This window comes from Heliangelus exortis, chromosome 3 (assembly GCF_036169615.1).
Source record: "Heliangelus exortis chromosome 3, bHelExo1.hap1, whole genome shotgun sequence".
Lineage (NCBI taxonomy): Eukaryota > Metazoa > Chordata > Aves > Apodiformes > Trochilidae > Heliangelus > Heliangelus exortis.
In genome coordinates this window covers 107,307,098-107,331,769 of record NC_092424.1, presented here as the reverse complement: position 1 = coordinate 107,331,769, position 24,672 = coordinate 107,307,098, and the positions used below count along the sequence as shown (strand labels likewise).

Sequence of the window (24,672 nt, the reverse complement as noted above, 5' to 3'; positions counted from 1 at the left end):
GGGCGCAGGCGCGGCAGGGCTCTAGGGGTGCGGGTTGCCATGGAGACGCCTCAGCGGGGCCGGTGAGCGGGGCGGTTCTGGGCCCAGGACAGAGCGGGCCGAGGGTGGTTCGTACGGACAGCGGAACCGCCTCGGCCCACGGGCACCGCCGCGATGTGCGGCCCGGCAGCCGCCTGGGTGAGGGCGCAAAGCGGAGGGCAGCCCGGATGCTTTTTCCCGTCCCTTGGCTCAGGCCCAGGCGCAGGCCGGTCCGCCTGATGGCATCCCGGCCGCCTCCTTGGAGCCGTTGGCATCCGGCCACGAACCCCGAACAGGAATGTCGCTCGTTCCTTCGTGGTTCATAGTTCAAAGGCATCCTCGTTGCTCAGGGTAATAAATAACGAGTGCTCCAGGCTGATGTCTGTGTGACAGACAGGCTGCTCACTGCACTGATGGGCCTGAGAGCTTGGTTAAGTGGCAATATTAATGCAATTGCCAATATCCGCATGTGAAACAAACTCCTCTGCATTACGTGGCAAGAGAACTTCGAGGTTTATCCAGAGTTTATGAAATTCTACTGTAGGAGTTCACACTTACACTGTTCTAAAGACTTCAATGACACTGAAATGGAAACTTAAATCTGGTGTATGATATGGCTGTGCCAGTGAAAAGGAAATGCTACTTTTCTATTAACTGGTTATGATTTGAGCACAAAACAATGTTTCCATCTCAAACATAATCTCTTTTTGTTTTAGGACCTAACTTAAAAAAGTAACATAACTGCCAGTCTGCAGTTTTTACCAGAACCTGGTAGGTGGCCAGGACTGAAGTGAGCAAGGTGTCTGTTGGCAATTCCCTGATGATTAAATAAGCATCAAACTTCTCTTGTTGCTGCTGATGCAGGCAGCCAGAGGTAACATCACACGAGAGAAATCTGGGATTTACTCCCAAGCAGCACCCAAACAACTCCCCGTATCACACTGACCCAAAGGTCTAACAATAACCATGGCAGTGCTGATGATTTGAAAAGAAAATAATTTTTGTTTGGGGCCAAGACTGACCCAGAAAGCAAAACCTTCCCACTCCTACACCCCAATTTCTTCTCTGATTTGCTACTTGCAGCTGGTTTTGCCTCATTTCTTTGTCTTTTCACTGTGAACTGTTCCTTCAGTGCGAGGAAAATTAAATACCAGGAAAAAAAAAGAACCCAGAAACACACTGTAAAAATGTAACTGGACTTTTATGGCCTTTCTGATAAAGGTGATCATTTTTCTGCTGCTCTCTAGGTTTAAAAAATTTTTATTCTATTATTTTGCTTATCTGAGGCCTGGCATTACTTCTGCTGAAACTCCTGCATTCCACATCAGGGAATGATCTGGCTCCCACTACAAAAAGGGATGAGAAATGGGCAACTGGGCTGGTGAAGGGACTCGAACACAGATCCTATGAGGAGAGGCTGAGGGAGCTGGGGGTGTTCAGCCTGGAGGAGGCTCAGAGAAGACCTCATCACTCTCTACAACTCCCTCAAAGGAGGTTGGAGCCAGGGGGGGGTTGGGCTCTTTTCCCAGGCAACTCTCAGCAAGACAAGAGGGCACAAGAGTCTCAAGTTGTGCCAGGGGAGGTTTAGGTTGGACATTAGAAAGAATTTCTTTACTGAGAGGGTGATCAGACATTGGAATGGGCTGCCCAGGGAAGTGGTGGATTCTCCATCCCTGGAGATATTTCAAAAGAGCCTGGATGTGGCACTCAGTGCCATGGGCTGGGAACTGCAGCGGGAGTGGATCAAGGGTTGGACTTGATGATCTCTGGGGTCCCTTCCAACCCAGCCAATTCTATGATTCTATGATTTATTTGGGTATTTCTTTTTACAGAACAGAAGGGAAATGAACCAGCTGCAGGATTTGCTGACTGAGGGTCTCATCAGAACGAAGCACGTAGAAAACGCGGCTGCCATCAACATACAGGAAAAAAAAGTCTGTGCATCCACCTCAGGCTTTCATGTAAGAGACCAAAGAACATCCTGGGAAGTGACAGCAGGGGGAGAAATTCTGGGAATCTAAAGAAACTGTGCCTGGGAGTTTTTTGGGAAAGTGCTTGCTGGCCAGAACTGTACCTGGACTGTTGGAACAGAAACCAAAACTGCTCCCCAGAGCCTCAATTCCTCATGTTCCAGGTTATCTGGTTTTGTTATCCCTGAGCTGATAAAGAGAGCAGAGGAACAGCACTTCTGGGGATGTCACATTACATGGCACAGCCAACGTGTGTGCCCTGGCACAGCCCAGGAACTCTGCAGGAGTTCAGGAACACCCCCCCTCCCACACTCATCCTTACGGCTCTGTTTCCTCTCCTAATTCCTATGATACCCTCACACATTTCCAAGCAGGTTTTCCAGGGGTTGATATTGCTACCCTCAGAAAAAACTGTGTTTAGAAGATGAAGTTTAGATAGACCCATCCCTGGGGGCAGATTCTCAGCAGTGCCATCAGTTCACAAGGTAACAGTGACATCATCTTTAATACATAAATTAGTTTTAATATAAATCACAGCTTTGAGAGATGCCAGCCTACTGGCCCTTCAGCAAGGTGGATTACACCCTGAGATCCACAGCAGAGCCCACAGCTGGTTTAAATCATCACCAGCTGCACTGACTGAGAGAGGTTCAGGCCAGGAGGGATCATTAGATCATCTCCTTCAACCAGTTGAATATAAATCTGCCAGACCAGTGACCCCATTATGCCAGACCAGTGCCCCTGAGAGCTCATGGGCATGGATGGCTTTGTGGCCTGTGTTGACTCCTCTCTTGAGGCAGGAGGATCTGGTCTGGACTTGCCAAAAGTCCCATTTCCCCTATGAATATCTGAAATACCTGGCTCACCTCCTTGGGTGAGCTCTGTGCAGTCCTGGAGAAGGCTGTGTCCTGCCCTGCTTTGCCTAGAGAAATGTCACTGAGGAATGGGACTGAACAATATTCAAAGACTAAGAAGGTTGTTCCAAATGAGCCTTTTAACATATAAAAGGCTATACAAAACCCACATCTAGTTTTACATACTGGCAAATTTTAAATTTTTTTTTTAAGCCATGGGAGGGTAGAAAGCAGCTCCTCATCTCCAAGACATGGATTTTTGGTCTGTAACACTGTGTTGTGTTAACATAGGTGCCACCAGAGAATGCTTTAAACCTCATCTACAGCTTCTACAAGAACTTACTGGAAGTCAGAAGGGGAGGACTCTACTTTAAGGAGAAATACTACAAATGTGTCCGTGCAGATGAGAATTCCATCTACCTTCATAATGTATGGTGACAAGAGCTGTGGCCATCCTGAGGAATCTGGGGACTTTGTACTTCTTACTCCTGCTTATGTGAATACCTAACACAAACAGAAAGCCTTCACATGCTCCTTCCTCCCTTCCTCCCTTCCCCCCTCCCTCCCTCCCTCCCTCCCTCCCTCCCTCCCTCCCTCCCTCCCTCCCTCCCTCCCTCCCTCCCTCCCTCCCTCCCTCCCTCCCTCCCTCCCTCCCTCCCTCCCTCCCTTCCTCCCTTCCTCCCTTCCTCCCTTCCTCCCTCCCTTCCTCCCTTCCTTCCTTCCTTCCTTCCTTCCTTCCTTCCTTCCTTCCTTCCTTCCTTCCTTCCTTCCTTCCTTCCTTCCTTCCTTCCTTCCTTCCTTCCTTCCTTCCTTCCTTCCTTCCTTCCTTCCTTCCTTCCTTCCTTCCTTCCTTCCTTCCTTCCTTCCTTCCTTCCTTCCTTCCTTCCTTCCTTCCTTCCTTCCTTCCTTCCTTTTCCAGCAGGTGTGGAATAAAATGGGTGCAGAATACAAAAAACTGCCAGCTGTAAAATGCAACTTTAATGGCTGACACTGTTTGTTCTCCTTGCAATCAGTTCAACTCCCTAATGCAGAAAAAAAAATCACTTTTTTTTTCCTGGGATGGTTTCTTGCCTCATTATTAATCAGTCAGGTGATAGAAGGGCCTGGCAAGCCCAGGGCCAGAAGAAGGCAGGAGCAGGTAACTGTGGGGGGTGTACAGAAGAGGTGAGCAGGATCTTGTTTGAGAGCTTCCTCCTCCCCTGTGGAATTCAGAGACAGAAACAGTGGACAAGGATGGCAGATTTGTTATTGCTGCTCAGTCGTGCAATTTGAAGCAAATACATCCAACTGGTTGTTCCTGGAGTCCTCTTAGTTCTTCCTTTCCCCAGTGAACCCATCCTGAAAATGAACTTTGTAGAAGTGAGCAGCTCTGAAGCTTGGATCCTGTCACTGCTCTTGGCAATGGTTTTTTCCATTCCTTATTACCAAAGGGTGAGGCAGAGCTTGGGAGGCAGGGTTCCTAAACATGGAATGCTGTCATGTATGTACTAATAACTTTATTTGTATTTATTAACACATATGACAGTGAGCACTAGAATAAAATCCTTCAAAATGCTGTGGCAATAATACATGAATCAATGCAAGCCTAGACAACATAATAAAAGTATTTGACTGATTTACTTTAATAGTCAGCAGGCACTGTCACTCCTTAGTGTGCATATCCTGGATGAGACTTAAAGACAGTATTTGCCTTTTTTTCCCCAAGAAAACAGGCATATTGGCAAAGAAAATACCCTGTAATTGGCCCAAACTGTAAGGCAATATGTGTACTGATGTTGTTGAAGGTTGTTTTGTTTTGTTTTTTAAAAACCACATAACCTGACACCAGTTTTCCATCTTACCTAGGCAGAGGGAGGCCTGATAGTTGTGAAGACAAAGACTTTGATCCTGGTTGCTACTTACAGAGTGGGCATGTATCCCAGTGTGTGTGTGGAAGCTGTGGAGAAACTAGGTGAGAGAAATCCCAGTGCCTGTGTGCCAGCTCCTCACTGATCAGCTCTGCCCTTGCTCACAGCTTCAAAAATTCACCTGGTGGACTTTGAAATCCTGAGAATCTGAGACACTGAACACTGACATGGCTGTGGCTCCACAGCTAAACCCTCTCCAGGCATCACACCCCACTGTGCTCCAAAGCCTCCATGGGTATCACCAGACTGCCAGACTTTCTTTCCTTGGCTGTTCTGGCACAAGTTTATTTTAGTTAAACTTCAACAAAATGGGACTTGGCAGTCACATTTTCTTGACCTGATAGTCCTAACACTGAGATCTTAAGCACACTTTTTAGAGGATTAATTTTGACACTCTGCTTCTCAGTCCACTTTTTCAAAGTCTCTCTGAGGGTTTCAAACTTTCATTTTCTGCATAACTTTTATAAAGAGCCTCCCAACCCAAACAGTTCTGTGACAGAGGGGCAGAAAGTGGGCAAAACTTTGATACAGGAGGGCAAAAAGTGTGAAGTTGGGAGACTGCAAAAAATGCCAACACTTGCAAAATCCTGTAACAATATGCACACAAGTACCTTATAGTCTGAGGTGGATTTGAACTTGAAATAAAGCATCTCCATTATTGCAGTTCTGTATATGATTGTTATCACTGTTGGTTCTTTAATTTTTTTAAATTTATTTCCTTGTGTTATTATAGCAGACTACTTCAGACAGAAAGGTAGCTGAATGAGAAAAAAACCTTGAACTTATCAAGCTCAGAGGGACTGGTCATGGGGAAGTAAAGCACTGGAATTTGAAGCATTATCCAATTCAAGCAAGAAACTGCTACCTTACAACATTCTGACTGATGATTTTCCTGTTTTTTCAAGAACACTTGATGGCTCACAGCTCATAAGAGGACTACCCTCTGCATCTGTCATCTAAGTTTCTTAACTGAATTGAAAGTGATGTCTTCAAGATTTAAGATGCTCTGCTTAATCTTTCTAATGTTGCTTTTTAGCCTGTTTCCAGATTAAAAACATTATTAATCTCCCTAAGCAGAGTAAGTTCTCTGATAGCATCAGGCCCAGAGGACAAAGGAAATTGTTTTGTGAACGGATTTTGAGATTGTCCTGTACATTTTTTAATATTACAAATAAACCACATTTTTAACTTTTCAACATTTTGCATTGTTATTGACTGCTACAGAAAGTTACTTTAAACTGGAGTGGATTGCAAAGTTCTGTGAGGACGGGGGAGAAGGGACAATATCACTGCCAGGTTTGAATCATACTGTGTGTACTGTAAGACACCAAAGAATCCACAGTTGAGTGAGCACCTTACTGCACAGAGGACAGCTGAGGTTCTGTCTCGTTACCAGATGAAGAGCAGGCTCAAGAAAACCAGGATCCACGATCTTCTCACCTGCAGAAACAAAGGGAACATTAGGTCACGTGAGAACAAAAGCATTTTTAGAGATATTTTAGTCTAAATTAGTTTCAAGGAAGAGGTTAAAAGCCTGAATAAAAAGCCAACAGGAAAAAAATCCACAGAAGAATCCCACACATGGACAGAGATGTGATTTATCATTGTAACTACTCTGAAGTGTCAGCCTTACTCCCTGAGAACTCAAATACTCAGGAGGACAACACGGAGAAAGGCGGGGGCTGAGCCTTTCCCTGGGGGGGGAAACAGCAGAGCTCAAGGAAAAGCTGTGGTCAGGCAGCTGCAGAACCCCCCAGGCTGCCAGGGGTCACCCCGCAAACTCTGGACACTGCAGCCTTGCAGGCACAGAGCACAATAAAACCATAAAACCTCCTCAAGTGGCTGCAAAACCTCGGGACTGTCACTGCTCAAGTGCCCTGGGTGCAATTTCAGTAAATCTGCTCTGTACTACTCAAGAAACCAATGCATCAGCTCAGTGCAAACACAGCAGAGGCATTAGACCAAACTGAGGGACCTGGACAGCCTGGAGAGTTGGGCTGATTCCAACGGGATGAGGTTCAACAAGGGCAAGTGCTGGGTCCTGCACTTTGGCCACAACAACCCCATGGGGAGCTCCAGGCTGGGCACAGAGTGGCTGAGAGCAGCCAGGCAGAAAGGGACCTGGGAGTTGGGAAGCTGAACATGAGCCAGCTGTGTGCCCAGGTGGCCAAGAAGGCCAATGGCATCCTGGGCTGTGCCAGGAACAGCGTGGCCAGCAGGTCCAGGGAAGGGATTCAGCCCCTGTGCTCAGCCCTGGTGAGGCCACAGCTTGAGTCCTGTGTCCAGTTCTGGGCCCCTCAGTTCAGGAAGGAGATTGAGGTCCTGGAGCAGGTCCAAAGGAAGCAACTGGGCTGGTGAAGGGACTCGAGCACAGATCCTATGAGGAGAGGCTGAGGGAGCTGGGGGTGTTCAGGCTGGAGAAGAGGAGGCTCAGGGGAGACCTCATTGCTCTCTACAACTCCCTGAAAGGAGGCTGGAGCCAGGGGGGGGTTGGTCTCTTTTCCCAGGCAACTCTCAGCAAGACAACAGGGCATGGTCTCAAGTTGTGCCAGGGGAGGTTTAGGTTGGACATTAGAAAGAATTTCTTTACTGAGAGGGTGATCAGGCATTGGAATGGGCTGCCCAGGGAAGTGGTGGATTCTCCATCCCTGGAGATATTTAAAAAGAGACTGGATGTGGCACTCAGTGCCATGGGCTGGGAACTGCAGCGGGAGTGGATCAAGGGTTGGACTTGATGATCTCTGGGGTCCCTTCCAACCCAGCCAATTCTATGATTCTATGAAATCTCCCCCTGTGCTGGGGGGGATCTCTGCCTCAGTGCCAAAGGGGAAGGATTCTCTGCCTCAGTCCCTGGAACTGAACCAGTTCTGTGGGAATGAACCCCACTGAGCTGTGCGAGTATTCCTGACTCTGCTCCCCTCTTCCCCTCCAATATAAAACACATCTCGTCCTGCTCCACCCCCTGACTTGCTGGGGAAGAGCTAATAGGGAAGGGCAGAGCTGGGAGAGAGGAGGAACCCAGGTCGGACTCTGCTCCCCAGGCCAGGCTGGGTTTATTCCTGGTGTGGAAAACGTCCTCCATTCTTTACAGGAGAAAGGTGAGCCCCAGATTCTGCTTGGGAACCACTTGGCTTCTTTAACTTCTTGTTTTGGGCTACTGCTGGCAGATCTGAGTTTGAAGTTGTACTTAGAAACTTGGTTTTCAACTCCTACGGTTTCCTGTGTATTTGAAAACATTGTAGATATTTGAATTGCCCCTCTATTTAAACAAACAAACAAAAAATTTTTATGGATCTGCTTCTAGCAGCAAAGAAAAGCATTTATAAAAATGGAGGCTAGTGGACTGTGTTGGAAGAGGGACAAAAGCTTCTTTCACACTGTTATTAATTGACTAAATTTAGACAGAGTAGGAGAGCAGAAGCTCCTCTTACAGGGTGTTATCTGCTGGGCTTCCCTTTAAATGTTCGTGCTAATACAGACATTATTGATGGTTAAGCTGAAAACAACAGCCAGACAGCCTTTGAAAGAAAAGCCTTGAAGTCACATTTTATAGGAATGATTGTTTATTCACTATAAAGCAGCCACAGAGCACCACCCTGTGGGGAGTTACATTCCTGGGGTTTCAAGGTGTTAACTCGTTCTGCTTTTAATCTTACTGCAAACAAGTAAGTATGCACTTAGCTTTTCCTCTGCAGATACCATCCTGCACCTGATTTTACAGAGAGCATGTTGGTCTGTCACACATTGGCATTTATTTACTCGAAGAGGCTCTGGCTTGCAGCCCATCCAGCCTGGGGGACATCCCTATGCTATATTCCCTGTAGTACCAGCTCTTGGGAGGTAACACAGTCATTCCAGTTGGGATTTGCTCCTCTCTCCCTTCCACCCAGCTGCCCGGGGACAGAGGGGGGACTGCTACAGATACAAATTTTCCAGGTGGGAGGAGGGTTGACACACAGCCCAGCTCAACAACTGCTGCCGGCAGCAAGGAACCGAGGAACAGAATCTGAGGAGTTACTTGGAAGACACCTGGGACCCCCTACCACACACAGGAATCACCTGCTGAGGCAAGAGAAATAAATCTGCATTTTAAAAACTGTTTTCTGCCTTTCAGTCGCACCAACCCTTGTGCCTTTGTCCATCTTCAAGTCGCCACCTATGGGCTGAATCACAAGGCAGCACTTACAGGATTTCAGATGGATCAAATAAAGGCTCCTTGTGCTGAGGGTTTTAAAATCCCATTTGTGTAGAAGATTTTAAGGGCCTGTGTCCTTTAACCAGTTAAGGCTTTAATCGTGCAGGAAGCTGAAAGCAAAGGATTTTATTTTCATCTCCATGTTACCTTTTACAGCTAAGATTGGCAGGTGGTCAGTGCTGCTGCACCCACACACAGCTGTGTGCCTAGTTAAGGCCTTCAGCTTGATGGCAAGGTGATCTTCGTGGGGTTTGTAAAATGGCTTTTATAATTACACATTGTGTCCCAAAGTTAATGTATTTCATTGCACTATAACTCCTCAGCTTTCTCTTGGCAGCCCTCCCCTTTCCTACCTTCCAGCTGTGTCAGTTTGCATTGTCCACCTGCAGAGTGGAGTCTGTGGTCACTGATCACTGAGGTTTTCCAGCTGCCTGCTCCCCGTGCCAGGTTTTTTGGTTTTGTTTTCAGATAAAATGTTGGCAGCCTATTTTGATGGTCCAGGAGGCCCAGAAAATCTCTATGTGAAAGAAGTGATGAAACCACATCCAGGAGAAGGCGAAGTTCTCATGAAGGTCTCTGCCAGTGCCCTGAATAGGGCTGATTTACTCCAGGTATGAGTATGTTAAGTGTATTTATGCACCTGAAAATGATAAAAAAAATTTTCAAGCCCTTATCTGAAGTCTTAACAAATCTGAACAGTTAAAAGAGATTGGACCTGGTAAGCATTTGGACGAGGAAATTCACAGGGCTGAGATATCTGTTGATTCAGCAGGTAAATGCTTCCATCTGGGTCACTGCAGTGCTGAGGTGGCAGAGAAAGGCAGATACCTTTCAAGAAAAGATGTAAAGCTCTGATCTTTCTAGGTGCTCAGACCATTCTCTGGGCATTTGAAACAAACATGAAATGTGCTACTGGCTCAGCTCCAGTCTGGGAAAATCACATTCAAATTCAGGCTGAGCTGCTGTAATTTGAGCTGAAAGCCACACACTGCATCTGGAGAGTGTAATATCCCCCCAGCATGGATTGGCTTGGACAAGGAGGGCTCACAACAAATTGAATTTACAGACAGAGTTTGAAAATAAAACATAATTAGGAAAGAAGAAGTGTTGCCAGAGGATGCAAGATCCTTGAATTACTGGAATATTTGTGCAGTACAAAATCAGGAATAAATCAATAGGAGTTTACGTTGGGGGTGGGGGAGTAAAACATTGCAGATCATTACACTCATTGATGTGTGGCTTTTCCTTCCTTGCCCTTTCTTTTCTTTTGTTTTAGAGGATGGGGAAGTACCCTCCCCCTAAAGGAGCAAGTGATATTTTAGGCTTAGAAGCAGCTGGGAGAGTGGCTGGGCTGGGAGCTGGCTGCAAGGGCCAGTGGAAGCCAGGTGATGCAGTGATGGCTCTGCTCTCTGGAGGTGGCCAGGCAGAATATGTCACAGTCCCCGAAGGCCACCTGATGCCAGTTCCCAAAAATCTGACGTTGACTCAGGCTGCAGCCATCCCTGAGGCCTGGTTAACAGCCTTCCAGCTGCTGCATTCTGTAGGTGAGAGGCACATCTGCAAATCTATCCCACCTAAACCTGTTGTCTTCCTTCCTGCTATGAAATCTCCTGTTTGGCTTTGAAGAACTTCCTCTCTGTCACTCCATCCACATGGAATGCTAGACACAGGTCCTGAAATCTTGACCTCACCTCCCCACCCACACTTGAATGCATATTTACAAGGAAATATAGAAAGATGCTCAGTTTTTCATCTGTATTTCTCAGCTTGGATGGTAATTTCCCATTAAGCTTGAGCCCTGAAATAATTTACCTCTTCTCCAAAAAAACAAACCCACATCCTACTTCTAATGATTTGGCTTTGCTGCGAGGATGACTGTGCCATGAGATTTCTCCCTCATTGCCTGTGGATCTACATTAGGCAACGACACCTTGTGCCTTGTTTCAGAGAGATGTTAATTGTAGGTGAAATCCCCTCTGAGCTGATTTAAACCAGACATAAGCTCACACTCTTTAAATTTGGAAAATGTGCTACAGAGGCACTAACCAGGCACTTGCCAGGGTTCTCCTCAGTTGCCAAATACACTTCTACCTTCTGCAGCAGCAGCACCTAAAAGCTCCACTCAAGAACAGGGATTACAAGCAAGTATCTCTCCTCTGTACCTGAAATTCAGACTCAGTTTGAGCAGTGTTGCTTCCTGGGGGTCTGTGGTCAATAAGGGCCATGTCTCCAGGGCTCCTCAGTGCCTCACTTCCACAAGCAATCAGTGGAGCAAAAATTAATGTTTTGGGGCATTAATTAGATGATAAATAGGTAGGTTAGAGCTGATCCTTAAACCTCACATTTCTCTCTATTGCTGAGTGCTTGATTTCTCAGTACTGGCATCCTCCCAGTGAGTTTTCTCTTGGTGGCAGTGGATGGTCCTGGTATAAAAAGGCTGACAGCAGCCACCTTGCAGCTTGGTCACAGCTGCCCAGAACTGGACAGGGCCATGCTGAAGTCATCCCACTGAAGTTGGTAGAATGGAGTCCTGTCAGTAAACTGCAAGCTGTGTTAGTTCTGCATTTGTTTCCTTAAGGGTATGAAGGTATAAGCCAAGCCCACCCGAGGGCACCTCTTTCAGTTTCCTCCTCAGCATTTTCCATCCTGTTCATCTTTTAATCCAAAGCCCTTGCTCACAGGGTAACCATTTCCCTCGTGTCCTCTTTCAGCTAAAGTACAGAAGGGTGAGAGAGTGCTGATCCATGGGGGAGCCAGCGGGGTTGGCATGGCAGCCATCCAGCTGGTCAGGCTGACAAAAGCCATTCCCGTGGTGACAGTGGGAACTCAGGAGAAACTGGAAGCAACGGCGAGCGCCGGAGCAGCTGCGGGGTTCAACTACAGGAGTGAAGATTTCAGTGAAAAGGTCTTGGCTTTCACCCACGGTAAAAACCTCTCTGTGAGGGGGTGTGCACCTCCTGGCACATAACCACACACACCCCATGTCCACTGTCACCTTCCTCGGTGACATGTCAGGTGTCAGATGGGTGCTCAGCCCAGCAGTGTCTCCTTCCTTAGCTCTGCTGTGCTGTTTCCTGCATGGAATCCCTTTGGCCTCAGTATTTCAGCCTGGAGAAGAGGAGGCTCAGAGGAGACCTCATCACTCCCTACAACTCCCTGAAAGGAGGTTGGAGCCAGGGGGGATTGGTCTCTTTTCCCAGGCAACCCTCAGCAAGACAAGAGGGCACAAGAGGTCTCAAGTTGTGCCAGGGGAGGTTTAGGTTGGACATTAGAAAGAATTTCTTTACTGAGAGGGTGATCAAGCATTGGAATGGGCTGCCCAGGGAAGGGGTGGATTCTCCATCCCTGGAGATATTTAAAAAGAGCCTGGATGTGGCACTCAGTGCCATGGGCTGGGAACTGCAGCAGTAGTGGATCAAGGGTTGGACTTGATGATCTCTGAGGTCCCTTCCAACCCAGCCAATTCTATGATTCTATGATTCTGCCTGTGGTATGGTTGCCTCCCCCAGGAACTGTGGGACTGGCACTTTCTGAGTGTTTGGAACTGGGAACAAAGCACAGTTCTGTTAGAAAAAGTTCAACTTTTCCAAGCATTTGTGTGGGTTTATGACAGAGCCTGCATCTGGGTATCTATAATGATTATTTCTGTGCCAACTCCTAACCTCAGTGGAAAGATTTAAACGGGAATTTCAGGATTGAATCTGCACCTATAAAAGTTTTAGCTTTGCCTGAAATGACCCTACCTGTAACAGAGCTCAACCACACTGCTGAAATCTTCTCTGTTTCTATTTGAGGTACTGGAGTAGATATTATTTTGGATTGTGTTGGAAGCTCCTACTGGGAGAAGAATCTGAAGTGTCTGAGTACAGGTGGCCGGTGGATTATTTATGGACTTCTGAGTGGAGGTGAAGTACATGGAGATTTGCTTGGAAGGCTGCTGTCCAAAAGAGGGAGCATCCACACAAGTCTGCTACGACCACGAGACAGGGAGGTAAGTGCTGGCTGTCAGCAGGGTACACAGTTTGATTTTAAAATTGGTGGTGGTGTTAAAAGCTTTCTTTTGATGCCAATGTTAATGCCAAAAAAACACCACTTGAACTGTTATTACACAGGTTGGAAAACAGTGGAAAATGAAGTTGGCATTTCCCCTTTTAAAGGCATTTCCCCTTTTAAAGGCATTTCCCCTTTTAAAGGCATTTCCCCTTTTAAAGGCATTTCCCCTTTTAAAGGCATTTCCCTTTTTAAATGCATTTCCCTTTCTAAAGCTACTGAATCAGAGGGATGATCCTTAACATACTTCACAAGTGCCACAATTTAAAGATTTGGCTTAAGAAACAAAAACTCAGCTGCTCAGACACTCAATCAGGTCTCTGAGGATGAAGGAGAAAAAAGTCTATTACAAATCATTTTTAAAAGGAGAGACCAAGGGCATTTGGATGTGCAGAAATTACCATGGGAAAAAATCACTTTATGTGGCAAAAGTCTCAGATGTTACAGTGAAAGGCAGCAGTGAAGAGCCCCAGGAAAAATTCTGCCCGTAGTCTAATATGTATTAGCAATAATTTTATCAGTTTGATAAATGGTTCTGGATGCCAGAAATGGTTCTGCATTGAGCTCACACATCTTGTTTTGGGAAATTTCATTCAATGAAAAGGTAATCTGAATTTTTTTCTTCTTTGCCATTCACAGCTGTCAGGTGTTTACATGTCTGTCTCCTTATGAACATGTCAGTGTCTCCTTGAGAACTGTGCATATTCTGGGTGCTGTGGTTAGAGATGCCTCTGTGAATGACAGGATTGGAAATAATCTTCAAAATGCTTTTTTCCTTCAGTATAAGGAACAGCTGGTGAAAGCCTTCACAGAAGATGTGCTGCCCTATTTTTCTGGAGGAGCCTCCCCTCATCTCCAACCAGTTGTTGACAGCATTTACCCTCTGCACCAGATTGCAGAGGCACACAAGTTCATGGAAGAAAACAAGAATATTGGCAAAATTGTCATTGAAATGCCCACTTCATCTTAAAATAAAGCCTCCTGCTTAAGTTGTTTCAGGGGCAGAATCAATACGGGAGGGTGACAAGCAGAAAATCTGCCATTTCTGCTTCCAAATCCAGAAGGATTTGTGGGCGGGTGTCACAAAAAAAGGGGGGAAAACCTTACGGGATGTGTTTAATAAAAAGATACAAGTTGCAACTCGGGCAGCGTGTCTTGGAGAGCCATTGCGTTCAAAATCCTGGTGATCATCCTACACCTTGTAGGAAGGAAACAGCCGGGCCCTGACCACCGGGCCCCGACTGCCAGGTACCGACCGCCTGGTACCGACCCGGGGAACCGACTGCCAGGCAGTCTCAGCTCCGCGTTCTTTCCCTGTCAGCTTCCCGGCCCTTCCCGCCCTGCGTTCCCGGGCCCGGCCTCTCCGCCTGACAGGAATCACCGCACAGCGCCCGCCGCCGGACGCCTTTCCCCGCAGCGCCCATTCCCGGGGCTGCGGGGCCCGGCAAGACTCCTCGGGGCACTTTTCCCCGCCGGGACCAGCGGGAGGAGCAGCGGGAGGAGCAGTCCCGGGGCCACTGAGGGGGATGTCAGGGGGGGTAGCAGTGGGGTAACGCGAGCTCCGCAGGCTCCGCCATGGCCGCGCTCTCCCTGAGGCGGCCGCTGAGGGGCGGGGCGTGACATGCAGGTCACGTGTCCCTTCCGCATCCGGGTACCCCGCGGAGGCCTCGGTCTGGTCCCGGTTCCGGTACCGGTTCTGCTCGGTGTTTGTTTCTCCTCTGTCAGGCGGCAGCCGCTTCCCTCAGACCGGAGCCATGGCGATGCAAGCGGCCAAGCGAGCCAACGTGAGTGCTCTGCTCTCCCTCTGCTCTCTCTCGGCGGAGGGGGAGGCCCAGGAGGGGTCCCCCGGCCTGGGGCTGAGAGCGGGGCCTTCCCCCCCGGCCTTCCCTCCGGGCCTTCCCTCCCGGCCTGGGCACCTCATCCCGCTCCAGGCGCACCTCATCCCGCTCCAGGCGCACCTCATCCCGCTCCAGGCACACCTCTTGATTGAGAGAAAACTTTTTCAAGTTTATGTTAAAAAGAGGGGACCAGCGATGCGCGCGGAGCGGGTGCTACCCCTAAAGTTCAGCACGTAGGCTGCTGGTTTTTGAAGGCTGGAAGTAAAACCCTCTTTGAGTCTTAACCTGTGTATTTTATTTTTTTTTTTCTGACTCAGATCCGGCTGCCTCCCGAAGTCAATCGGATCCTGTATATACGGAACCTGCCATATAAAATCACAGCGGAGGAGATGTATGATATTTTTGGGAAATACGGGCCTATTCGACAAATCAGAGTGTAAGTATTCCATTTTTCTTTGAAAAGCCAAGGATTTTATGTGCTTTAGTGCATGCGTTGTGTGTCTGTTCCTGTTGTAGTAGGAACTCAGCCCTGGTGAGGCCACAGCTCGAGTCCTGTGTCTAGTTCTGGGCCCCTCAGTTCAGGAAGGAGATTGAGGTCCTGGAGCAGGTCCAAAGGAGGGCAACCCGGCTGGTGAAGTGACTCGAGCACAGATCCTATGAGGAGAGGCTGAGGGAGCTGGGGGTGTTCAGGCTGGAGAAGAGGAGGCTCAGGGGAGACCTCATCACTCTCTACAACTCCCTGAAAGGAGGTTGGAGCCAGGGGGGGTTGGGCTCTTTTCCCAGGCAACTCTCAGCAAGACAAGAGGGCACAAGAGGTCTCAAGTTGTGCCAGGGGAGGTTTAGGTTGGACATTAGAAAGAATTTCTTTACTGAGAGGGTGATCAGGCATTGGAATGGGCTGCCCAGGGAAGTGGTGGATTCTCCATCCCTGGAGATATTTAAAAAGAGACTGGATGTGGCACTCAGTGCCATGGGCTGGGAACTGCAGCGGGAGTGGATCAAGGGTTGGACTTGATGATCTCTGAGGTCCCTTCCAACCCAGCCAACTCTATCATTCTATGAAGCAGATGGATTTCACAGCTGGAAAAGTTTAAGGCTCTTTAGCAGTTAAACCCACTGAACTTGGCTACCCTGAAGTGCTCATTTCTGAGGGAGAGTGGTTAAAAATGGTTGTGTAGGGAATAAAGCAAGTGTGACATAGAGAATTGCCTCCAGCAAACAACCAAGGAGGTGGGGGTTGTGCTGCTGGTGCTGTGTGGGAATTTGGGATCTTGTGCAGGGAAAGGCAACAAAAGGGACTGGGGAAATAACTAAAGGGACGAGGGGCAGCTTAAACTTAGTGCTTGGCTAGGTAGGTGGAATCCTTCATTAATAAGCATAAAGGAGAACCAATACTTCAGGTTTCTGAAAATGTGTAGGTTTGAACAGGGTGAGGTGAAGAATGAAGATGTGTCCAGGGGACTTCTCACCAGTGACACACTGGGGTTTTCAGCCCCCTGGAGCTGCCAGACACCTCTCTGCTGGTTGCTCAGAACCAGCATTTCCTGTTGTTCTCCCTACACATCCTGACACCATCATAACGTGGGACTCCCTTTGCCACCACTTCTTTGCTTTCTGCACTTTTTATCCCATTCTCTTCATTTTCATATGGATCCCAGCATGGGTATCCATGAGACCACTTCTTTGGAGTTCTCTCCTTAGGAGCAAACACCTTAGGGACAGTTCTGGTGATCCAGTTTGCTTTAACTGTTTTCCAGCTGAGTTCTGTCAGCTCTGCCATCTCCCTGGGCCAGTCACCCAGAGACCCCTCCTGCCCCTGGGGTGAAGGAAGTGGGGGTGATGGTCTGAGAGGCTCTGGCCTTGACCAGCAGGGCTGTTTTGACTCCCCTAAATTGACTTTGAGATGTGCCCAGAGCCACATCCCCATCCTGGGGAGGCATCTGCTCCAGACAGCCATTAACTGGCAGCCTGGTGCTCTGATATTAAATAAAACAAGGTAATTAATGTGATAAAAACTTTAAAAGTGTTTCCAGAAATACAGCAACCCCTGGCAGGAGGAGTTGCTGATAGCTGCTGTGGAGAGGGGCATTTCCCTTCAGGAGCACAATGCAGTTTTGCTCTTGTCTGGAACTGTCCCTGGCTCTGGACTGGAAGTGGAGATTGGTGTGGAAACCCAGATGTATTTTAATAATAAAAAAAAAAGGCAACTGCTTTTTTTTTTTTTTTTTTTTTTTTTTTTTTAAATGAAGTTACATTAGTTAATCTAATCCCATTCACTGCTGAAGGCTGATGGATCTGTTTCCTGTCCATTTTATTTAACATTATAACTGGTCTTGCTCTGCAGTGGCAACACTCCTGAAACCAGAGGCACAGCCTACGTGGTCTATGAGGACATCTTTGATGCCAAAAATGCTTGTGACCACCTGTCAGGATTCAATGTCTGCAACAGATACCTCGTTGTTCTGTACTACAATGCCAACAGGGTATGTACACCTGGGGCTTAAGTTCCCTGTGACCATAGCAAAAAAAAAACCCAAAAGTTCTGAATAGACAGTTGCTTGGATATTTTTAAGAACTAAATCCAAGCTGGTAGAGGGAATGGGTTGGATAAATTGTCAGGATTTCATCTCTGCTTGATGATTTTTGTGCAAAGAAGGGGAAGGGTGTGAAAATCCTGTTTTGGGTGAGTGTGCTTTGGAGAAGAGGCAGCAGCCTCACAACTGTACAGCTAAAACATGTGGAAAGTCTGCAGGTCTGACTGTTCTGACTGATGTTCTGACTGTGCCAGGGCTGATGTTCTGACTGTGACATTGTGAGGCAGAGCATTGTGTGTGATGCTGACATTCTCCAGAGTGATACTGGTTGTGGTGGTTAAGGAGAAATAACATGTCATGAGTTTGGTTTTTTTCTTCTCACCTCTTTTATTTCCCTAATTGCAGGCATTCCAAAAGATGGACACAAAGAAGAAAGAGGAACAGCTTAAGCTTCTCAAGGAAAAATATGGAATTAATACAGACCCACCAAAATAAACTGATCTTTTTGGAAAGCTGCTTGTAAGCCCTGCCATTGAGTTCTTGAACTAAACACTGGAACTCTCCATGAAGTACAACTGCTTTTTTAAAATTTTATAAACTGTAATATGACTCTTTAGATGCTCACAGTAGAGTTAAATAAATGGAAAACATCAGAAGATTGGGTTTTCAGATTAAATCCCCCAAAGTCAACGTTTCTCCTCCGTGCTGTAAGGGTGAGCTGGCAAATGCTGTGTCCTGACAGCTCTGTTTCCAGCAGGACCTTTCAAGATGGGACCAAGCAGGGTGAGAGCTTCACATTCCTGAAGTTGTGCCCTATCTCCAGGGCAGATTTAAGCCAATGAATCCAAAGAGCTCCAGGGGCTCTGCATGAGCTGTCTGCATGGAGGTAAATTTCACTTGCTACTCTTTGGAAAAGGAGTAATGCAATTAAATCTCCCTGACACAGTGGGTTTTGTGCTTTTTTTTTTTTTTAATAAAAATATGTTTTGATAGTTGATCACACCTGTATATATTGTACACCTCTGGGAATGTGTGAAGGAGCCTAAATCCATTATGGGATTGTTAGTCTGCTGCTTACTGGAAACAGAGCAAGCCCAAATTCATGTTTATAACAATTTATTTTACAAACTATAGAAAAAGAACAGCCTCTTGAAATGCTCCAGCTGCTCAGGAGAATTCAGTCAAGGGATTGAGACAAAGCAGTTAAGCTGCAGGAAAACCATTTTCACTGCTGCAGAGCTGGAGCCATTGAGGTCTGTGTGAGATGTCCCAGGTTTGCAGTGAGAGGACAGGAATGCAGCTCATGCTGCTTGATGCTGAGCAGAGAGCTCCCAGCCACAACCAGACAGCAGGTGATGGGGGTGTTGTTAGTAAATACCTGTAATGTGAGTTTTCTACTCTGTGAACTGTCATCTATTTCATGTACATTCATTTTTAGATGGTGGAGGAAAAACATTAAAATTTTTTTGCTCCTTTTTTTTCAGCACTCATGTCCTGTGAATAAAAACACACAGAGTATGCATAGCAGTGTATTTTTTGAAGTGGAAAAGAGTTATCTCTGCCTCTGTTCTGAGCCAGCTGGGAGTGTTGGAGTCACCCTGCCCCTCAGGAGCATTTATTTGCTTAGATGTGATGTTTGAGTCCCTGACCAACTTCCAGCCAGTGCAGAACACAGGCAGATGCAGACATGCTCTGCCTGACTATTTATAATGCAAGTAAAATTTTTTTCATTGCATTATACTGCCCTAAAGGATTGTTTCCATTTTCTTATGCTTAGATTTTTGTTGAAATTGTCACATAAAGAACCACACTGGTTTTGTGTCCAATCAGTTAAAAATAAAAGTGTCTACATAGTTTGTTTTGGGGTTTTTTGTTTGTTTTTTTTTCATCAAGGCTTGCTTGGTGCTGTGCTACTCCCACACGTAACCCCTCTGTGCAGGAAGGAAGTCACTTGTCACCTGAAGGTCTGTGGCACAGGGAGGAACTTGCAGAGTGCCCATCCCCACCCGGGCATGAATGTTCTTGTGTGCTCAGTACCCGAGTGCTGGTGAAGGGCACCAGGCTGAGGTGCCACCCCCACCTCCCTGGAGGAGCTCCCTGCAGCTGCTGTGTGCTGAGCACCTCATTCCTCAGCTGGGGGGAGCAAGGAGGGTGGTGGTGATGCCCTGAGCTGGCTGTTTCACCCCAGAGCAGCAAGGAGGAGGCAGCTGAAATGGCTCAGCTTGAAATCCCATCCTGTGCCCCAGCAGGGAGCTCCCCCTGAGAGGGGCTTCTAGAAGTAAGATCATAGAATCATAGAATTGGCTGGGTTGGAAGGGACCTCAGAGCTCATCAAGTCCAACCCTTGATCCACTCCCGCTGCAGTTCCCAGCCCATGGCACTGAGTGCCACATCCAGGCTCTTTTTAAATATCTCCAGGGATGGAGAATCCACCACTTCCTGGGCAGCCCATTCCAGTGTCTGATCACCCTCTCTGGAAAGAAATTCTTTCTAATGTCCAACCTAAACCTCCCCTGGCACAACTTGAGACCTCTTGTGCCCTCTTGTCTTTTTCCAGGCAGGATGTCAGGAACTCACAGCAGTCTCACTTCACTACACTCTGCATCCAGGGCTGGGGCTTGATTTCCGATGTAATGAAACCAAACTGCAAAGGCTGTTGGTTCCTCCTGTTGCTTCCAGGCTGCTGGTACCTGCTGTTTGCAGGCAGAAAAAGGCTCTGTCTGCCCTGTCCTGTGCTGCAGAACAAGAGGAGCAGCAACAGTGTGTGTAGTAAAGAAAGAGAGGCTGAGGGAGCTGGGGGTGTTCAGGATGGAGAAGAGGAGGCTCAGGGGAGACCTCATCACTCTCTACAACTCCCTGAAAGGAGGTTGGAGCCAGGGGGGGGTTGGGCTCTTTTCCCAGGCAACTCTCAGCAAGACAAGAGGGCACGGTCTGTCCTTTCCTTCGACAGGTTTTTAAAGGTTAAAACTCTGCTCCTTTCCATAGTACAGCTATATACAAATGACACACATTAAACCAGCAGCACATACTGGTGTGGCACTAGGCTGATGGGCTGCATACACTGGTTGCTGTGCATTTAGAAGGCCCCCTGCTGTAAGAAGAACTGGAGGTGCTTTTTGCTGTGCTGGATTTATGCTGTTAATAAATAATAATAAATACTGATAATAAAATGCCAAAGTGCTAATAACAGTGCCCCATGCTGCCAGCCTTGTTTGAAATCATATGCAAATAGCACATTGCTTCTGTCAACAGAGCGTGGGGCTTGCACTGCAGTGCCTGTTTTGATGAGGATTTGATGCTGTTTGAAAAACATATATAAAAAGCAATTCTTTGGGGTAATAAGATTAATAAAAATTCCTTCAGTGAATCCTCAAGATCAGCAGCTTTTGATTTCTCTGAGAGCTCAGCTGCTGCCTTTCATTAAATATTCCATTTCATACTTCCTCTAGTGCCTGTTCAGGGCTTTCAGTGTCCCTGCACATGTAAAATGAAATAATAATTTGTACCTGCAAGACAGAGGGAATGGAAATCGAATGCCCGGAGGAGTGTTTTGATGAGGTCTGCTCAAGATTTTGTTTGAAATGTAATATCAAAAGACAGGGAAATGAGTTCAGTTACAAGAATGGCAGAGAGGGCAGCAAATAAGGCAGATGTTACCAGCCTCATACTCTGCATCTGTGCTGGTTTTTGTGTGTGTTCACTTCCCATTTTATGTTTCAGGAAGTAGGGCATGAAATTAAGCCTGGAAGGTCATTTTTTTTTCCATTGATGCTGTTTAGAAATTAGTAACAAAAGCATATCTGATTACACAGGCAATGACAAGAGTATTTTTTCCAATCCATTATGTAGTGATAATAATTATATGTACTGTGTTGATCGATGATACAATTAAATAAATTAACGCATTTGCAGCCAAATAAAGAGCTGAAGATTACATTTCCTTGAAGACTTAATTTCCCTAAGTATCACAAAGGACAATTAGTTTTCCTTTCAGATTAAAAAAAAAAAAATGGCATGGAAAAAGGCAATGAAAAAGGCTTCCAACAAAGGTCTGTGCAGAGAAAGGGTGATGAGGGAGCGAGCTCCATCAGCAGCTGTAACAAGGATTTTACAGACTGGGTAACAGCTGGGTTGTGCTGCTCTGCAGAGAGGATACACCTGAATGCATTCAGCTCTTCCAGCCCTGCAGGGACAGGATTTCTACTGGTAAGAAACCCAGCAGAAGCAGAAGGAGAGGGTGATGTCCTGCCTGTGGCTTTAGCCACACCAGAAGCTTTCCAAGAGCTGATGGAGGGAGCACGTGGCCCTTCCAGGGATGCTGAGCCAATCCTTTGCATTGCTGCTCACCTCTGAGGCACCCTGAAAAGGTCCCAAACCAGGACCTTTGTGGTTTTTTCTTTCTTTTTAATGATCAGCTGACTTAAACTGGGCCACTGGCAGGAGGAGCTTTAGCCCAATGTGCTGAACTGACCAGGCTGTGGTCCATTGACCCAAGATCTCTCCAGGAGCTCAGCCCTGCAACTGCTGCAGCACAGCCTGAGGTCTGCAGCCCAGTGCTGGTACCAACACCAGCAACAGGGCAGGCAGGGACACTGAAAAAGAATTTGGAAGAGCTGGTGGGCATCAAACCCTGGCAGGTCTAACTCCCTATGTATTAACAGGGAATAAGCCCTTATAAATAAATGTGGGTGTGTAACAGTGCTGCTGCAGACATCTGATATTTTCACCAAAAAAAAGGATCCTGAAAGTCCTTTAGCTTCTTTACAGAGAGGGGAGCAAGAAATTTACTCCATCAGCCCTTGGTGGTTATTACAGGCTGCGTGAGGTTAGTCTGTCAGAGGTGGGTTTTATAGTGTTATTAATTAAAAATCTCCAATGTAGCTTTGTGGGTAAAATGAACATTTGGAGAGAAAAGAGTGTGAGCTGCATGCACTGGGGAGATGGGCAGTGTTCCTCTTCTGTGCCCTTTTTCATCTCCTGGAGGAGATCACCTGGAGATACCTACATAGCTTTGCAGTCTGTCTGCAATACTTCCATCAAAAAATCCCTAAGTTGAAAACTATGAAAATAGTTTACAGTCAAGTTAAATAAAAATAGCATCATGACCCAGTGATTTTTTTTTTTTTTCCAGAGAAGAGGAAAAATTGAGTTTAGACAAAGCAAAATAACAACACAGATCAGGTCCTTCTCCTAAAACCAGGTAAACAACAGCCTACACATCATAACATCTCCAAAGGAGGGACCAGCATTTCATGAATTCACAAAACCATCAAATGAAATAAATTTTGAGTGGTCACAGTTTGGATTTGTTTTTTAAGGTGGATGCACATAGTTCTGCTCTTCTCTAGCCTGAGCTCCAGTAAGAATTTTTACACTAAATTATATAGAGAAACAATTAACATAAAAATGAGTTAGTGATTGTCTGAAGAACTTCTTATATACCAGAAAGAATTCCAGTGGCCAGGGGAGAAAAGCAGGAAATAGAAACTGCAAAGTATCAAGATTTTATTGTTTTATATATATATACTTTTAATTCATAAATGAGACAGTATTTTTTTAAAACAGCAGCAAGCAGAACATACAAGTTGAGAAAAGTGGCAGCGCAGGTAACTCTGTTTGGCTAATGCCCGTTCATGTACAAGGTGTACATTGGATTTATTTTTCTTTTGAGCACCTTTTGTAGTTTGTTTTTTTTTTTCTTGGTTTAAGTGTACAGTAAGGCAGTGGTTTTTCAACAAGGAATATATATATATATATATTTATAATTATATATATTTTCAATCATCACCGTGAATTATCTTTACATGCAAATTAAATAAAATGTACAACTTGAAAATGTTACAACAGTAGACATTTTTCCTAAAGCAAAGCTTCTAATAAAAGGCAAAACCAGACACCACAAAGTTAAAAAAGAGAAGGCAGGAGCTATTGACAGGGCAGCTTGAGCAGGGAAGATTTGGATCCCAGTGAAGATTCCTCCCACTGCTGGCAGGGTGAGGAAGAGCAGATGGTTATTAACAGATGTCTCCAGCCAACCCCCTTGAGAAAATTCACTCTAACCTGAGAAGCTCCACATCAAAGAGGAGAGTAGCATTGGGAGGGATGACCCCAGGGTGGCCTGTGGCTCCATAGGCCATCTCAGGTGTGCAGGTCAACTTTGCTCTTTGTCCTAAACTCATCTGTGTTTTGGATGATGGAGAAAGGAAAAGAGAAGACAAAAAAAACCAAAACAGCATTAGGAGGAAAACAACAAATCACAGTGGCAGATTTATAGAATCAAGGAAGGTTGGGACCTCTCATATCCTTGAGAGGAAGGTGGGTATTTTGGAAGGTGGGTATTTTCCAGAGACTCTAGGAATCCTCAAAAGGACTTCTTTGGCTGGAGAAAAGGGCACTGATTGCATTATTTTCTCCACAGGGCTGTAAGTTATTTTCTCTTCTATCCCTCTCTGGAAAAGCACAGTTCCATCATTCCTCAGTGGATTGTTCCTCATTTTGCATTCTTTTTTTCTCTCTATTTAAGCACACAAAGTTATTCCTATGATAATATTTGAGCACTCTTCTCCTACACTGAGCTATAGGAGCCCCAAATGGAGAGTCACGGAGAATCTGCACCCTGATCTCATTCAACCTTCCACCAGAGGACCCTGATTTTGCACTCCTCATGTGGTGGGGCCTCACAACACTGCAGACACAAGCAAGAACTGGCAATGAATTGCACTGCCTGGCTCTGTAGGGTTTTCCTGTCTTGACACTCAAAGTGTAATTAAGAGAGGGCAGTTTCCTTTGCCTCAGTGCAGGGGTGGTCAGTGCATGTTAACTTGTGTAGCTGGGAGCCTAAAGTCACAGAAATCTAACAGTGCAGTTTGGTACCTTATTCAGTAAGGGTCAAAATCTTTAAGCCAGTTATAGAAGTCATAAAAAACAGCAGCTGGGACTTTCATGGAGTAGCTGAATAGAGGCCACCCCGTAAGATGCTGCCACCTAGAACCCTTCAGAGGCAGCTCTTGACTATTTGTGGAGCTGCCCATGGGAAAGATGTGGAGCTCATATGGCACACAGGTACCTGGGGAGGGGACTGCACCTCTCCCTTCTCAAATGCAAACCCCATGGAAAGCCTCATGAGAAGGGGATATCCCTGGATGGATGGATGGATGGATGGATGGATGGATGGATGGATGGAGGAAAGCTGCAGGAATTACTGCGCTCAAACGTGCTGTGCTTTCAGAAAAAAAAATCCATTTCTTCCACTGATTTCTACTTGATCTTGTCACCACTGCACACACTGGACATTGCTGTGCTCACA

The 24,672-nt window shown here is 46.4% G+C and overlaps 3 protein-coding genes and 1 long non-coding RNA gene across 5 annotated transcripts in view; 2 read left to right on the top strand and 2 right to left on the bottom strand.

The window, feature by feature from the left end:
- The first annotated feature begins 30 nt into the window (after positions 1-30).
- On the top strand, positions 31-13,964 carry TP53I3 (tumor protein p53 inducible protein 3). 2 transcript variants are annotated; one of them, XM_071742051.1, is made up of 9 exons: positions 31-177; positions 1,851-1,979; positions 3,134-3,271; positions 4,688-4,793; positions 9,413-9,555; positions 10,221-10,488; positions 11,656-11,868; positions 12,739-12,935; positions 13,776-13,964. In XM_071742051.1, the coding sequence occupies exons 1-9, from the start codon at positions 154-156 to the stop codon at positions 13,962-13,964; spliced, it is 1,407 nt and encodes a 468-aa protein (XP_071598152.1). In that variant the 5' UTR covers positions 31-153. The 2 variants fall into 2 exon arrangements, with proteins under 2 accessions (XP_071598152.1, XP_071598151.1); XM_071742050.1 differs by lacking the exons at positions 31-177; positions 1,851-1,979; positions 3,134-3,271; positions 4,688-4,793 and adding exons at positions 7,727-7,847; positions 8,686-8,816.
- Positions 13,965-14,215: 251 nt separating this feature from the next.
- On the top strand, positions 14,216-18,022 carry SF3B6 (splicing factor 3b subunit 6). The gene is made up of 4 exons (XM_071742052.1): positions 14,216-14,778; positions 15,150-15,268; positions 17,177-17,315; positions 17,772-18,022. The coding sequence occupies exons 1-4, from the start codon at positions 14,749-14,751 to the stop codon at positions 17,859-17,861; spliced, it is 378 nt and encodes a 125-aa protein (XP_071598153.1). The 5' UTR covers positions 14,216-14,748; the 3' UTR covers positions 17,862-18,022.
- LOC139795274 (uncharacterized) lies at positions 17,968-19,641 on the bottom strand. The gene is made up of 2 exons (XR_011725443.1): positions 18,309-19,641; positions 17,968-18,271 (listed from the first exon to the last, which is right to left on the bottom strand). It is a non-coding gene; the product is annotated as an uncharacterized lncRNA (long non-coding RNA).
- A 3,213-nt stretch (positions 19,642-22,854) lies between these two features.
- Positions 22,855-24,672, bottom strand: part of FKBP1B (FKBP prolyl isomerase 1B) — a 41,469-nt gene continuing 39,651 nt past the window's right edge. Inside the window, exon 4 of the mRNA XM_071742088.1 lies at positions 22,855-23,545. Within this exon, the coding sequence (XP_071598189.1) occupies positions 23,417-23,545 (129 nt within the window). The 3' untranslated portion in view covers positions 22,855-23,416. The remainder of the gene's footprint in view (positions 23,546-24,672) is intronic.

What these genes read in the sequence shown, in the direction of transcription:
- TP53I3 (XM_071742051.1), top strand. Translation starts at nt 154, where the DNA reads ATGTGCGGCCCGGCAGCCGCCTGG. An exon ending in CATCCACCTCAGGCTTTCAT is followed by an intron (nt 1,980 to 3,133) that starts GTAAGAGACCAA and finishes GTGTTAACATAG; the next exon opens with GTGCCACCAGAGAATGCTTT. An exon ending in GGAAGCTGTGGAGAAACTAG is followed by an intron (nt 4,794 to 9,412) that starts GTGAGAGAAATC and finishes TTTTGTTTTCAG; the next exon opens with ATAAAATGTTGGCAGCCTAT.
- SF3B6 (XM_071742052.1), top strand. Translation starts at nt 14,749, where the DNA reads ATGGCGATGCAAGCGGCCAAGCGAGCCAAC. An exon ending in AAGCGGCCAAGCGAGCCAAC is followed by an intron (nt 14,779 to 15,149) that starts GTGAGTGCTCTG and finishes TTTCTGACTCAG; the next exon opens with ATCCGGCTGCCTCCCGAAGT. An exon ending in CCTATTCGACAAATCAGAGT is followed by an intron (nt 15,269 to 17,176) that starts GTAAGTATTCCA and finishes CTTGCTCTGCAG; the next exon opens with TGGCAACACTCCTGAAACCA.